Here is a 15,082-nt window from a genome sequence, read left to right on the forward strand (position 1 = left end):
TACACGGAGCTCCTGCTTGCTTTAGTAACAATAACGGTGAAAAGTGGGTCGGTTCGATATTTCGACATTCGATTCCCGTAGACCTCTAAACTCTAAATTGTTGTACTCCCAATAAATATTACTAAGTAACTAACACTTGTAAAATAATTTATTTGTCTTAGCCACTCACATAAATAAATCTAGTTGTTAAAGATAACAAAATGGATTCAAATTTCCTTTTATTCACAGAAAAACACGTTTATACTACTATAATAGAAAGTATTTATTTGTCTCAAAACAGGTTTCATTTACAGTTTTTCATTCTATTCTATTCTATATTTATTGAATGTCTGTAAAAGCATTGTCCTATTTTATATCCTGATAGTGATTATTTAATTAAATAAAAATATTTTTACTAGCTGCATAAACTATTAGTAATAATAAAAGAAATAGTATAATTAAAATACACACACTGGGGATTATGTACGACTATCCATCACCACGCGGACCCTCTATGTCATTACAATAATTAATTCATTAATGTGCCGCTGGAATTTCTTTGTCAAAACGTTAATTTCCTTTCTCTAATCCAGCTACTATTTGTATGAATCCAAAAGTAATTAAACCAATCAATGGAATCTATGCTAATATTATAAAGCTAAAGAGTTTGTTTGTTAGGTTGAACGCGCCAATTTTAGGAACTACTAGTACATATTATTTGAAAAATTGTTTTGGTGTTGGATAGCCCATTTATCGAGGAAGTCTATGCATAGGCTATATCATGCTAAAACAAATAGGAGCAGAGCATCAATCAATAATGTTACGATCACGGGAGAAAATATTTCAACTATTTTCACGCATACTGTTATGACGGGATATTAAAATGTCTTTTTAAAAAACAATTATTTTTTATTAACTGAAATACGTTTACTTTTAACACAGAATTTTACTTTGAATATCCGAACTGACTCTATTTTGAATGCCCGAAAGTTAGAGGTCCTTACTGGATGGATGCCCGGTCTGAACTGCGCCTCCGAACTGGAGGTTCAGGCTCGCTGCATCGTGAAAATGCTGACTCTGCAGGTTAGGATGGCAATACAGCAGTTTAGCCAACATTTTCAAGGTGTAACAGCCCCCCGTTTAAGATGAAACTTACGCTATTTGCGAAGTTTCAGGATAGTATTCTAATTCTTGGAGCAGGTATTTCTGCTAATTCTTGAGCATTTTCCGAATCATTATCATTACTATTAGAGTTATTTCCAACCTTGTAACTAAATTTCGGGCATTTACTAATAAGCTTTTTATAAAATATAAAAATTAAAATTATAAAGATTACAATTGTTACACAATAAGTGAGAATGGGGTAATGCGAATCATATTCAATTAATGGGCTAGGTTCATTTAAAATTTTATCAACATCTGTTACTATCTGATTATTATCGACAGTTAAAAGTTTTTTCAATTTAACATCAGTTAATTTAAGAGGTTTCGTTTTTTCTTGTAACAATTTAAGCTTTTCTACATTGCAACAGTTATCTTTAATTAAATTAAAATCTGAATATTTTATATTTATTGTAAAATTTAAATTAGATTTAGCAATTAATTCTCTATTCTTGCAAAAGGCAATACATCCAGATTGTAAATTAAGGATGCCTGTACCTGATAATTTAGTCTCTGTAACTTGGGAACCACACTCTACGGTAAGTTTAGTAGGTTCACTTTCAACAAATATCCATCGGTTGCCCTTCAATTCTTGCCAGATGTCTATTTGACCATAAATTAACTTTGATTTACATTGTTGCGGCAATTTATTTACTACTTTTAATAACATTTCAGTTTCACAAATAGGTGTATGTTGTACAGACAAAACGTTTAGATTGCCGCATATATAAACTTGGTTATTTGGTTTAGCGCATTCCCCAATATCTCTGCTACATACATATGTTAACTTATCTCTACTTACAGCTACATAATTACAGAAAGGTACAATCATGGCAAATGTATCTGGATTTTCTTTATTATGTGGTACTGGTATCGGTAAAGGTTTATACAGATTATACTCAATTCCATGAACTAATGGTATTTTAATTACAAAAACAATTTTATTTATAGTGTAATAACAATTTAATTTTGAAACATCTATTAAATTATGAACAGTTTCCAAACTTAGACTTATGGGCAACTCTTGGTATTTCGGTAAATTTCTGACACTATTTATTAATTCATCATAAAATTGTTTTGGTGTAAGAATAGATGGATGAAGAGAGTGACTTTTAGTAAACATTATTGCATTAACCAAATCGTCAATTTTGAATGATAAAGTAAGTAAACTTGAGTATAGTTCATTACAGACTATATCCATTTTGGATTCTATTATTAACTTATTAGAAACTACAGATAGGTTCTTAACACTAGCTGACAAATTTTCAATAGCGTCATTCAAACGTGCTTCATTTACGGTAATGGCTGTTATGGTTTCATTGTAATGCAAAAGTGCCGTACTAGTCATTAAGATGTTGTCCTTAAGTAATGATGCAAGTTTTTTATCATTACGTTGAAGGGTTTGAATGGCGTTACCATATTTAATAGCGTCGTCTTCGTCCATTGTACCGATTATTTGTTTAAAAGCGGTTCCAATTCCGGCGAACCAGGCTGATCTTTTATCGCGATTTGAAATCAAATGTGAGATAGAACTATAATCTCGTTTTATGTCACTGAGTCTTGAAACCAGGGGTTGTAATAAACTATTACATTCAATATCTGAAATATAATCATTTTGTTGGCAAAGATACCTAGCAGTTCCCAGGATGGAATTTATATTGTCTATGTGAGGTTTTATATATGCTATGTCTACCGGAACCAAAACGTGAAGGTCATCACTGGTGATTCTAACTGTTCCAATTGGGTCGAAGTAAATTCCTGGATTCTCGTCTATCTGTTGCACTATATCTGAAGCGACAATGGTGAGGCTGATTGAAACCGTTCTGTAATATAATATAAAACTACATGTTATAATTATATAATAGAAGGAGAGAATTAGTTAAGACTAATTCTTATATTAAAATAAAATGCCTTAAGGGCAGTCCTAACTAACTAAGCTTGGGTTTGCAAGCTTCAGTTCGTCGTAGTGATGCTTCACATGTCGACGATTGATAAGTATCGATAAGGTGTTTCCTCCGTGTATTTTTACGACCTTATACGGCCCTTTCCATATCGGGGCTAAGGCTTTGCCTAGCCGGGGGTGATTTTTAAGGTAAACAAAATCACCAATTTTGTACTTCACTGCACGGACATGTTGATCATAATATGTTTTAGATCTTTCTTTGGAGGATGTTATATTTTCTATTGCTTTTTGGCGGGAAACCTTAAGTCGGTGATGAAGTGTTTTAATATATTCAGGGTATGTGAGGTCTTCTCGTAGATCATATACTGAATCTGGAATGAAGGGTTTGTGCCCAAAAACTAATTCATATGGTGTAAACTTAGTTGTAGAGTGAACTGCACTATTGTAAGAGAGCATGGCTGTATAAACAAATCTATGCCAATTGGTTTCATTATCATTAACATATGATTTAAGGTACTCTTTGAGGGTACTGTGGCTCCGCTCTAGAGCACCTTGTGTTTGTGGATGGTATGGAGCTGACCAAATTTGTTTTATTTTCAGAAATTCACACGTTTTCTTGAAAAGTTCTGCAGTAAAGTTTGTGCCCTGATCAGTTAATATAGACTTTGGAATTCCAAAAAGTGATATGAAATGAACTAGACATTCGCAGGTTTCTTCAGCTGTTGCGTTGGAAATGGGGTATGCTATAGAGAATTTTGTTAAATCGTCCTGTAGAGTGAGTATGTATCGTAACTTGTTAAGTCCAGCTTCAGGCAAGGGACCTACTATATCGAGACTAACCCGTTCAAAAGGACGTGTGGATGTTGTTGTTATTTGCATGGGTGCACGATTAATCTGTCTTAAGGCTTTGTTGGATTGACAGGCTGAGCAGTTTTTTACGTAGTGTTCTATGTCTGATTTCATGTTTTTCCAATAATATCTTTCTCTAATTCTATTGAGCATTCTTTCAGTACCAAGGTGTCCGGCAATAGGAATATCATGGTTCTCTTTCATGATCTTTGAGATCTCACTGGGTGTAGGATAAATAATGTTGTTATGGTATATATTTACAGAGACAGAAGTGTTGTTAAAAAGGTATGTTAGCATATTATAAATTTTGACAAAAGAATGTTTTTCAAACGCATTTTTGAAATCTGATATAGCGAATTGTGAAACATGAGCCTCGGATAGTAGTTCAGTTTTTACATTTTCTAATGTTCGGAATATATCGGGGTAAGTTGCTTCGTCAAAGTAATGTACTTTTGTGAAAATGAAATAATATATTTTATTATTACAAGGGATTTTTTGATATCTAAAAAGTTCTTTTTCAGCTGCAACATAGGAGTTTGGATCATCTACTTTGGATAAGATTTCTTGCACATACGGATTTGAGTCATCTAAATCCAATGAAGTGGGGATAAGTATTATTGAACAGTTACTTTTAGTTAAACTTTCATTATGTTCCAAAATGTTTGTGTCAAAAGATTTATTTTTATCTCCAATTGCTTTAAGAAATTGACTGTAGTTACTGTTTTGTACATTATGTTCATTAATATTTATATTTTCTGTTTCAGGTGCGGTAGCGTGAGAAGGTGACGAGACGGGAGAACCGGTATTGGCTGATGGTGGTGGACGAGCGGCAGGACCTGGTGTTTCGACAGGTAAGGTATCAGGTTGTGGAGAGGGAATTTCTAAGACGTCGAAATCAACGTTGAGATCATCACTATGAGGGCTGATTTCAAGGAGTCCGAAATCATCAAGATTAATGTCGAGCAAAGGATCTTGGGATGGTGCTGGATCATTAAGTGGAGGATTTCGATTACTGGAAGAAGCAGGAGGATCATCGTTGTGAAAATTCTGTGGCTCAGTTGAATGTTGTACAGGATTTACTGGATAGCGGGATAACGCATCAGCGTTACTGTTAACTCTACCCTTTTTATATTCGATCTCATAATCAAACTCTTCGAGTTTAAGTCGCCATCGGACTAATTTTGATCCAGGATCTTTACAATTGAAGAGCCATTTGAGAGGCTTGTGATCCGTTAAAATTTTGAAACGGTGCCCATATAAGTATGGACGGAAGACTTTAGTTCCCCACACGATTGCTAAACATTCTTTCTCCGTTACACTGTAATTACATTCCGCTTTGTTCAAGGTTCGGGACGCATATGCTACTGGTTGATCTTTTCCAATGGGACCTTGGGACAGGATTGCGGAGATTGCGTGGTTGGATGCATCACAGGTAAGGTTAAATGGCTGACTGAAATCTGGGTAGGATAAGATAGGAGCAGTGGTAAGTTTTTGCTTTAGTTCATCGAAAGCAAGTTGTTGAGGATTTTCCCATATAAAAGGTTCGTCTTTCTTTAATAAAGAAGTAAGTGGTTTGGCAATCTTTGAAAATTCTGGAATAAATCTTCTATAATAAGAAACGAGCCCGAGGAAGGATTTGACATCTTTTGGGGATTCAGGAATGGGGAATTCAGTAACTGCTTTAATCTTGTCTGGATTCGGTTTGACACCTTCATTTGTTATTACATGACCAAGATAAGTGACTTCCTTTCTGAGGAACTCACACTTATCTGGTTGTAGTTTTAAATTGAATTTCCGAAGTTTGTGGAATACTGACGCTAAATTATTTACGTGTGAATTTAAATCTGGCGAATAAATGACAATATCATCAAGGTAAACAAAGCATTGTATACCATTGAGTCCGGATAGGGCGGTATTCATTAATCGCTGAAAGGTTGAAGGTGCGTTTTTGAGGCCGAAGGGCATTCTGGTGAACTCGTAATGCCCTTGAGGAATATTGAATGCTGTTTTGGGCGCATCGTTTTCATTTAATTTAATTTGATGGAAACCTGAGGCTAGGTCTAAGGTTGAGAAATATTTGCTATTTCCAAGTTGATCTAATATTTCATTAATTTGAGGTAAGGGATATGTATCACCAATGGTAATATCGTTCAATTTTCTATAATCGACAACGACGCGCCATTTGCGTTGTCCGGATGCATCGAGCTTTTTGGGGACCACCCATATAGGGGATGACCATGGAGAATTGGAAGGTTTGATGATTCCATCATTGAGCATCTTATTGATTTGAGTATCAACTTCTGATTTGTGACATTCTGGGAATCTGTACGATTTGACGTGAATAGGATTTTGAGAAGTTGTCGTGATATCATGTTTTATAGCGTCAGTATAGGTAAGTTTTTCGTTAGGAAGATGAAAAATATCTGAATACGTAGAGCAGATTTCATGAAGAGCTTCAATTTCTTCTTTATTCATATGAGATGTACGGAGGAGTTGTAGAACTTTTTGAGTCCGTTCGAAACAGTCATAGGAATTAGAGAATTGAGAATTAATTGGTTTGACATTGTCTTTGATAGGTTCTTCCAAGGGAGTAAGTTTTAGTTTCAGGTTCGAGTTAACGGTTGTTGGGTTTTCGGATGTATTCAAAATTGAAATATTGATTCTGTGATTTTGTTTTACTTTTGTTACACAATTTGCAACAAACAATTGGTCAGAAATATGTTGGTCAAGAACAAGTCCTTCTTTTACATCTGGATTTAATACGGAACATTCAATGACGGTTTCTGATCGTGGTGGAATCACGTACACGGGGTCATTGAAGTAAAGATTCAAATTGAATTGATTGATCATAAGGATATTTTTGTTGTAATTAATATTACATTTTAAATTGCTGAGGAAATCGTTTCCAATGATTCCATCGTAGGGGAGGTGAATATCTTTAACTATGTGGAATTTGTAATTAATATAATTACAAGGGATTTTATCAGACAAATAAAGAGTTAAATTTAGATGTCCAAGAGTTGGAGTTGGTTTTTCTACAGGATCAATTCCTTTGATCTGAATAGGTTCTCTGATTATTTTGGGTCGATTTAGAATTGAAGTTCTTTTCAAAAGACTGATGGAAGAACCTGAGTCAACTAGTAGACATAGAGGTATATCAGATACTGATGTTTGGATTAGCACATGTGGTAACGATTTTTTTGTAGGATCAGTTAGGATTTCGTAGACTTCTTTGTTTGTATCCTTACAGGATTCAGGAATTGTGGGTATATATTTTTCTGTTTTGATATTTGAATGGACACTTGTTTGGGGCTGGTTACCCGTGTGGTCCTGGATTTTGGAGGATTGGACACTTGCTTGGGGCTGGTTACCCGTGTGGTCCTGGATTTTGTAGGATTGGACACTTGCTTGGGGCTGGTTACCCGTGTGGTCCTGGATTTTGTAGGATTGGACACTTGCTTGGGGCTGGTTACCCGTGTGGTCCTGGATTTTGGAGGATTGGACACTTGCTTGGGGCTGGTTACCCGTGTGGTCCTGGATTTTGGAGGATTGGACACTTGCTTGGGGCTGGTTACCCGTGTGGTCCTGGATTTTGGAGGATTGGACACTTGCTTGGGGCTGGTTACCCGTGTGGTCCTGGATTTTGGAGGATTGGACACTTGCTTGGGGCTGGTTACCCGTGTGGTCCTGGATTTTGGAGGATTGGACACTTGCTTGGGGCTGGTTACCCGTGTGGTCCTGGATTTTGGAGGATTGGACACTTGCTTGGGGCTGGTTACCCGTGTGGTCCTGGATTTTGGAGGATTGGACACTTGCTTGGGGCTGGTTACCCGTGTGGTCCTGGATTTTGGAGGATTGGACACTTGCTTGGGGCTGGTTACCCGTGTGGTCCTGGATTTTGGAGGATTGGACACTTGCTTGGGGCTGGTTACCCGTGTGGTCCTGGATTTTGGAGGATTGGACACTTGCTTGGGGCTGGTTACCCGTGTGGTCCTGGATTTTGGAGGATTGGACACTTGCTTGGGGCTGGTTACCCGTGTGGTCCTGGATTTTGGAGGATTGGACACTTGCTTGGGGCTGGTTACCCGTGTGGTCCTGGATTTTGGAGGATTGGACACTTGCTTGGGGCTGGTTACCCGTGTGGTCCTGGATTTTGGAGGATTGGACACTTGCTTGGGGCTGGTTACCCGTGTGGTCCTGGATTTTGGAGGATTGGACACTTGCTTGGGGCTGGTTACCCGTGTGGTCCTGGATTTTTGTATGATTGATGGTGCCATTGATAGAATAGGGTCGCGCTAAGGTCGTAAATTTGGGCTGCACGAGACACCTGCGTGAGCCCACTACTCGTTTAAATGATTTGTTGGGATTTGGTCATCGTCTTCGGGCTGTTGAATTGTTGTGTCCTCATAAATATAGGGTTGAATTTCAGGATCAGGATATTCGGAATTTTCAACGCAATGAACGCGTGCTGGTTGAGACGTTCTAGATCTCTGGTTCTGATTAAAGCTTGGACGACTGGAATTTTGCGTCGGATTTTGAGAAAACTTGAAGCGGTTGTTATTGTATTCTCTCCTTCGACAGTTTTCAATTGTGTGACCTTGGTTTTTGCAATATCTGCAGAAATTTGGGTTTTGGTTAGGATTTTGATTGGGATTTTGATTGGGATTTTGAATATTATTTATTGTGGGTCTAAATAAATTATTTCCCGTATTGTTAAATCGGGGACGCGGTGATGGCCCGGCCACAGGAGCAGGATTATGGCGGGTCATCAATTTTTGGATCTTTTCTTCTGAAATGGCTAGGTTTACGGCTTCATTTAATGTTGCGGGTTCTTTCATTCTGATAATATTTGAGATTTTGGGTGTTAATCCCAGAAGGAAGGTATGGAGAGCTAAATCTTCCATTGCAGCGATTTTTCCGACTAATTCTTTTGATTTTTTATTGGATAGTGTGATTTCTGTTAATAATTTTGAAAGGCAAGTTTCAATCCGTAACCCGAATTGATTAACGGGCTCAGAATTTGACTGCCTACATTCCTGTAATTCAGCAAGGAGGTGAGTGTAGTGCTTCTTTTCTCCGAATTGGGTTTTCAGGAATTCACTGAGCTGGTCCCAACTGTCGAAGTCTTTTATAGAGCAAGCTACCTCAGCCTTGCCTTCGAGCTGGCTCAATATATATTTAAATAAAATCGGCTTTTGTGTTGAATGTGCGAGAGAGTTGGCATTATTGCAGTTACTTAGAAATGAATTTAGTTTAATTTAATATGTTGTTACTCTAATGAATAATGTTAATGCTATGATATAGTTATTTTTCTAAAAATTATTCACTGGATGTTGTTGAATTTATCACTGAATTAGATCTTGAACCGAAGTAAATAAAAAGTTGTTTTAACTCACAGGATGATGCACTTCATTTTACGATGCACTAAACGGGATTCGAAGTGTTGACCTTGGAACTGGAACACTGTAGTTGAACTCGTTGACACTGGACACGTAGACACGACTTGCAGAGCAGGATACAGCGGGATATAGAAGAGCGATGCGCGACCACTGGAGAGCCGGGATAATTTCGGCTTTGGATGAACCGGGATACTTCCGGCCTCTGGATGATGATGAGTCCAAACCGGGATGACGACGATGATGACGACGATGATGATGATGACGGACACTGGGCTATGATAATTCGGGTGATGACGATGTTGGATGCGTGGCACTGCTGATTATTTTTGCACACTTGGAGACGTCCTTGAGATGCACTTTTACATCCCTTCTCGCTGACACCAATGTTATGACGGGATATTAAAATGTCTTTTTAAAAAACAATTAATTTTTATTAACTGAAATACGTTTACTCTAAACACAGAATTTACTTTGAATATCCGAACTGACTCTATTTTGAATGCCCGAAAGTTAGAGGTCCTTACTGGATGGATGCCCGGTCTGAACTGCGCCTCCGAACTGGAGGTTCAGGCTCGCTGCATCGTGAAAATGCTGACTCTGCAGGTTAGGATGGCAATACAGCAGTTTAGCCAACATTTTCAAGGTGTAACAGTACGAACGAGACGAAAGCGGGGAGATGTGCGCGTGAGTGCGAGGGAGAGTCGCATTCCAGCGAAGTGCGCAGTTAACTCGACCTGTGTGCCTACCATGAGTTTACGTTAGGTGTGCTCGCTAGCGACTGCTTAAAAAAATGACATTTAAATGTATGACATATTGTGCAGCGCCCCTAGCGGCTACTTTCAAGAAATAAAATCTTCATAGAATTTTTTGACGTATTCGCTAGCGAGCTCACCTAACGTAAAGTCATGGTAGGCACACAGGTCATACAAAGAAGACGAAGATAGAGTCACTATAAAGGAGGAAGTACACATATCAACCCAGAAACAGATCGTAACCGTATCAACTCGAGGCTGTCAGTATTCTTTGTATGAAACTCCGTACTGGAAAACGCACACTTATTCGCACCGTAACGTAAACGCTTAGCCTCGCCGCGTTTGCAGTTAATTCTCGGGCCCAGAACAGACGGTGAAACGCAACTGCAACGAAACTTCGCAACTTTGTGATGATTCTGATGAATGAAACTGAAACTGAAAGTTTCAAACTGGTCGCGTCATGTGTGGTCTCTCAACCAACGCTATGGCAGAAACTTAGATGCAAATCAAAAGTAACTAGCAGTTGTAGTTTCGTTGCAGTTGCGTTTCACCATCTGTTCTGGGCCTTAGGCGAAAAGGTGTTGATCCCTTTCCGGGTTGGTCCTTTAAGGTCAGCATCACTTGACTGCTACTGCTTCTGCCCATTGATAAACGAGTAGTCCTTGGTCATTGACCTATCAACCAGGTTTATAAACGTAGCGCCTAACAGTTATTATTCCAAATACAAAACCAACTAATACCAAGAAAGTGCAGTCCCGAGATACTTCCAAGAAATACAACAAATTCATGATAATCCCTCGCTGCAATATCTTCTCAGTTACGTAATCGCCTCCTAACGTTCGGAACTATAAAGAGCTCTCATAAAATCCATTTCCCTGTATTGTACACTTAAGGGAGGGTAACTCACTTAGGTTTATTAGGGTTCCTTTCGTCTTCGAAAAGAACGGAACCCTGAAAAGAATTGTTATGTCTGTTTGTGACACTATGACAGACATCAGAAGAAATAATATCTAGTAAGTTTGAACAGAAAACACCGAATGTTTTACATACAATAGTAATACTTGGTGTGTAGTCTTCAAATTGTCAGTTAAATATAGTGTGTATAAAGCGTATCTGAATTTTTAAAACTATTTTGCCAAAAATAGATTGTTTCTAAGTTAACTATGCCGAAACTCATGACGTGACGTGACAAAAATATACGAAACCCTCTGCTCGCGAGTTTGATTCGCATTTGGCCTGTTTTTATTATTTAATGCTTGCGGTACGCTGGCTGGACGCGCCGGGGTCGCGCAGGGAGCCACCGCCGGCCCGCAACTTTATAATGTTGACGCCGTTTTGTGACTCTATCCAAGGAGCACGATGGCTATGCCGGCATAATATACTAACTTTGCAAGCATTTCATGAAGCGTAAAACTTTACGGCCGAACGTTTTGGCGACTTACCGTCAAAGTAAGGTTAACACCTAAACATTTTACGCTCACAAAGAACGTAAGGATAAAACATGAAAAACAGCAAAAAATTCAAATCTACGTAAGCTAGGCATAAAGTTACGAAGAAACCGATAAAATGCAACGACACGTTCATTTGGTAACCATCATGCTTAGTTCGCTCTAATTCATTGCACGGAGTAACACAAAGTATCAAGTTCCGAAAATAAACTTCTCTCGAACAAACTTAGTTTTAACGCTAGCGGAAAGTAAAGTTTTCTCATAGTCGCAACATCTGCGTCTACCAATATTACTTCTGATGAAGCTGCGCCACATTTGTCTGCAATTTAATGTACGACTTTTCTCGTACTATTTGATGAAATGAGCTTATGTTAAAGACTGTCCCTGAACCTAATTAGCCTAAAGACAAATCGTAAACGCCTCGCAAACAAATATTTTGCTACCGTGAACATAAAACGTTCCGATTCATAAATTACAAATCCCTTAAATTTGCAACAGCTTACCTGGCACATTTTGGGAGTTGTTAACACCTGAACCAATTATATGCAATTACCTTTCGCTTGATTACGTTCTTAAATAGCTTGGGTAGTACTTACGATAAGGCCGGCTACGTTAACCAGACCCTCGGTAATGCCGCCGTTCGCCCAAAAGGCCTTGTATTTATTACGTCAACGCAGCGGCAGGGTAGTTCGCGCTAAACTGGTCAAGTTATAAGTACGGGCGTTGTTTATATCACCACATTGCAGCCGAGAGAGATTAACACGTTCGCCCGAAACTAGTCGGAATTAGATTTTACTGTTAGTTGTAGGAAACCTAATAATTGGCCGTTTTGTAACGTTTCGTGTAATCGCGGTATTGAGTTTGAGGCTGAGTTAAATGGAACGCCAATATCTGGTTTGCCGTTAAAGAAATTAGTAACAATTTGTAGCTGCCGGCAACAGTTGTTTAGAAGCATTCAAAGCTTTGAATTTAGCGAACGTTTCAAACGAGTCGGGGCCATTGTGAGTGGATCGCAAACTTGTAATTGAAGCGGGAGCGGGAACGTTCTGAGATTGCGTGGAAAAAACAATCACAACGACGATCGCGTTAAAATTTTATGGCCTGCCGTTGCATTTTCTATTTCACACGCCATTCTATTAACCGATTCAAATTGCTGATTGAGTGAAGCTATAAATTCAAGCACATTTTCAAAGTTTCATTGGTTACTTAATGACGTAAATCAATTGAAATACTTTTTATAGGCTGTCAAAACGTGACTCTTTCATTTGTTCAATTTAATTAACTAGCTGTTTATTGTTTTCAAGCTACTAAAAATTTAACTTCGTAGCAAAATGAAAACCAACTCTGTTTTTAGGAATAGTTTGAATTAACCATAATTGGTTGAAATGGAGTCAATTACCAAATTATCGCGATATTAAGATCTGGAGAGCACTAAGAAGTCCTACTGAAAGCCCGGACCAGAAAATATAATTATTTGAAACGTTGGAATGTTAAGAAAGGAACCCGTTAAAATCCGCTGGTAACAGTGAATAAAATTAGCTTTGCATAATATTCATGAAATGAAAATAAAGTTCTGAGTTACAGAAGAACAAGTTTCAGCGAAGAAAGATCTTATTACGGAACAGTGGTGAGCTACACCACAACTGACGTAGCCCATATCTCGTGTACACGCTCAATCTTTCAGCAGATATTTCTTAATAATCCGTAAAACAGCATCAGGTCTGGCGCGAGACTTTCCCCGTGTAATGTTAAACAATATATTTCGCACATAAGTAACCTTGCAGATAAAAATTCCGTCTGTTTACAGGGTAAGCGGAGTTGTCATCAGAACAAATGAGTCGCATTAGGGTCACACCACACGTTGCTACGGCCTCGCCCGCCCGCCCTGTGCCTGTGCCTAGTCTCTCTCACACGTTTTTTAGACCTTCCGAATGTAACAAAAAAGGATGGGCACGCGAAAGGCACGCTAACAGCGCGAAACTTGTTTGCTAACTTTTAAATTTTGCGCTGCCCTGCTAAATTAAACATTTCAGAGGAATTTACTTTGACTGGTAAATAAAATTCTATAGTCATTAAAGTGGCAGTCGAATTAAGTACTGCATTAGACACGCTTGGGTTTAAGCTAACACTAATTACAATTTGGGGTGTGTTTTTGTTTCAGAAAGGTGTTGGGTCCTTTTTAAACAGTGTTGAGAGAACGGACAGGTCAAGGTAGAATATTCCCGTACATAGTGGCAACTGCACGCGTTGACTCTCCCCATTTTATTAGCCGAATTCCACAAATGTTTTCCACGTGTCAAACGGTAGCTGGATAGCCGCTAAATGGGGCATACTTTGTACTAAGAGACTAGGACCCAAACCCTTTCCGTATGTAGGAACTAAGTGAATAAAATTACCCATTCGAATAAAATTTAGGCCCGATATATTACTTCTAAAATAAATATTGAAACCCAGGCGTAAGTTTCTGAGGGCTCAATGTCGAAAATAAATAAGAAGTGTTTAGTAGATAGGTAATTGAGTATGTAGTACACAGAAATGTACTAAGAAATTCATCAGTTGTAAATATTCCAATGTTGGCTCAAACATTGGAACCAATATCAAAGCCACATCCGACTAAGTTTTATTATTTGAAGTTCATTCCGTCGAAATGGGTTTTTCTTAGTCTATTACGAAAATAAGCTTTGTTTTGAAGATTTCTCAGGAAAAATTCTACAATAATGTGCTTGGCGATATTTTCTCCAAAAATACGCGGCTTAAATAGATCTCGACGAAACAATATTGGCTCCTAAGCCTATTATTTAGTTACGAAAGCCTACATACTTAAAAAGCCAAGCTAAGTTGTGGGGAACTAAAAATATCTGCGACGAATAACGTAATTTATTAAAGGTTCATTCTTGTACTGGGGTCTTTTCAAGTTGTCTCTGAATTTTGGTGTTCTCTAAAGACTTATATTACTTGGTAAATAAATTGCGGTGTTCTAGTTTCTTGGAACTCCTTCAAGAAACTCAAAGAAAATATAAATTGAAACTACATTTTGAGTTTGATTGACACTCTACTGAAAAACTTGTAGACTTTGGAGTTCTTCTAACAAATAGGGCGACATGGTATGAAACCTAAATAGTAAATACCTAATTTAGTAGTTTTTACAAAAGGGTTGTTTTTTATTGTATCTATTCCTTTGAAAGATCTCACTGAGATTACAAGACACTACGCGTATTGTTAACGCGAAATAGTAAGAAAACGTTTGCTTAGACAAAAACTAGCTTATAAGATTCGCGACTAAAGTGTACGAGCGTCTCATGAAATGTATTATGTCTCAGACCCCTTTAAGCCCTAGATCACAAGCGTGAAAAGGAAAGAAAATCTTTTTACGAATAAAACAAAGATTAAGTACGTTGTAAATGTGCAGATATTTGATAGAGGGGAGCAGTTCTGTTTATGTAGTTTAGTGGTTAGAGCAGACATCTAGCAAATGTAAAGTTATGGGTTCGAGTGCCTCATGAGACAATCGTGTATTTATTTTAATTAATTGAATGATCAAACGAACTTACCAAGTGAAGTTCGATCTAAATTATCCTGTTTTCGCCGAAT

The 15,082-nt window shown here is 38.0% G+C and overlaps 1 protein-coding gene across 1 annotated transcript; it reads left to right on the forward strand.

Annotated features, from left to right (window-relative positions):
• Positions 1 to 7,148: 7,148 nt before the first annotated feature.
• Positions 7,149 to 8,215, forward strand: LOC114357220 (uncharacterized). The gene is made up of 2 exons (XM_028310735.1): positions 7,149 to 7,207; positions 7,361 to 8,215. Exons 1-2 carry the CDS (start codon positions 7,187 to 7,189, stop codon positions 8,189 to 8,191), a joined length of 852 nt encoding a protein of 283 aa, XP_028166536.1. The 5' UTR covers positions 7,149 to 7,186; the 3' UTR covers positions 8,192 to 8,215.
• Positions 8,216 to 15,082: the final 6,867 nt, after the last annotated feature.

This window comes from Ostrinia furnacalis, unplaced genomic scaffold (assembly GCF_004193835.3).
Source record: "Ostrinia furnacalis isolate ACB-3 unplaced genomic scaffold, ASM419383v2 OfSCF3083, whole genome shotgun sequence".
Taxonomy (NCBI): Eukaryota; Metazoa; Arthropoda; class Insecta; order Lepidoptera; family Crambidae; genus Ostrinia; species Ostrinia furnacalis.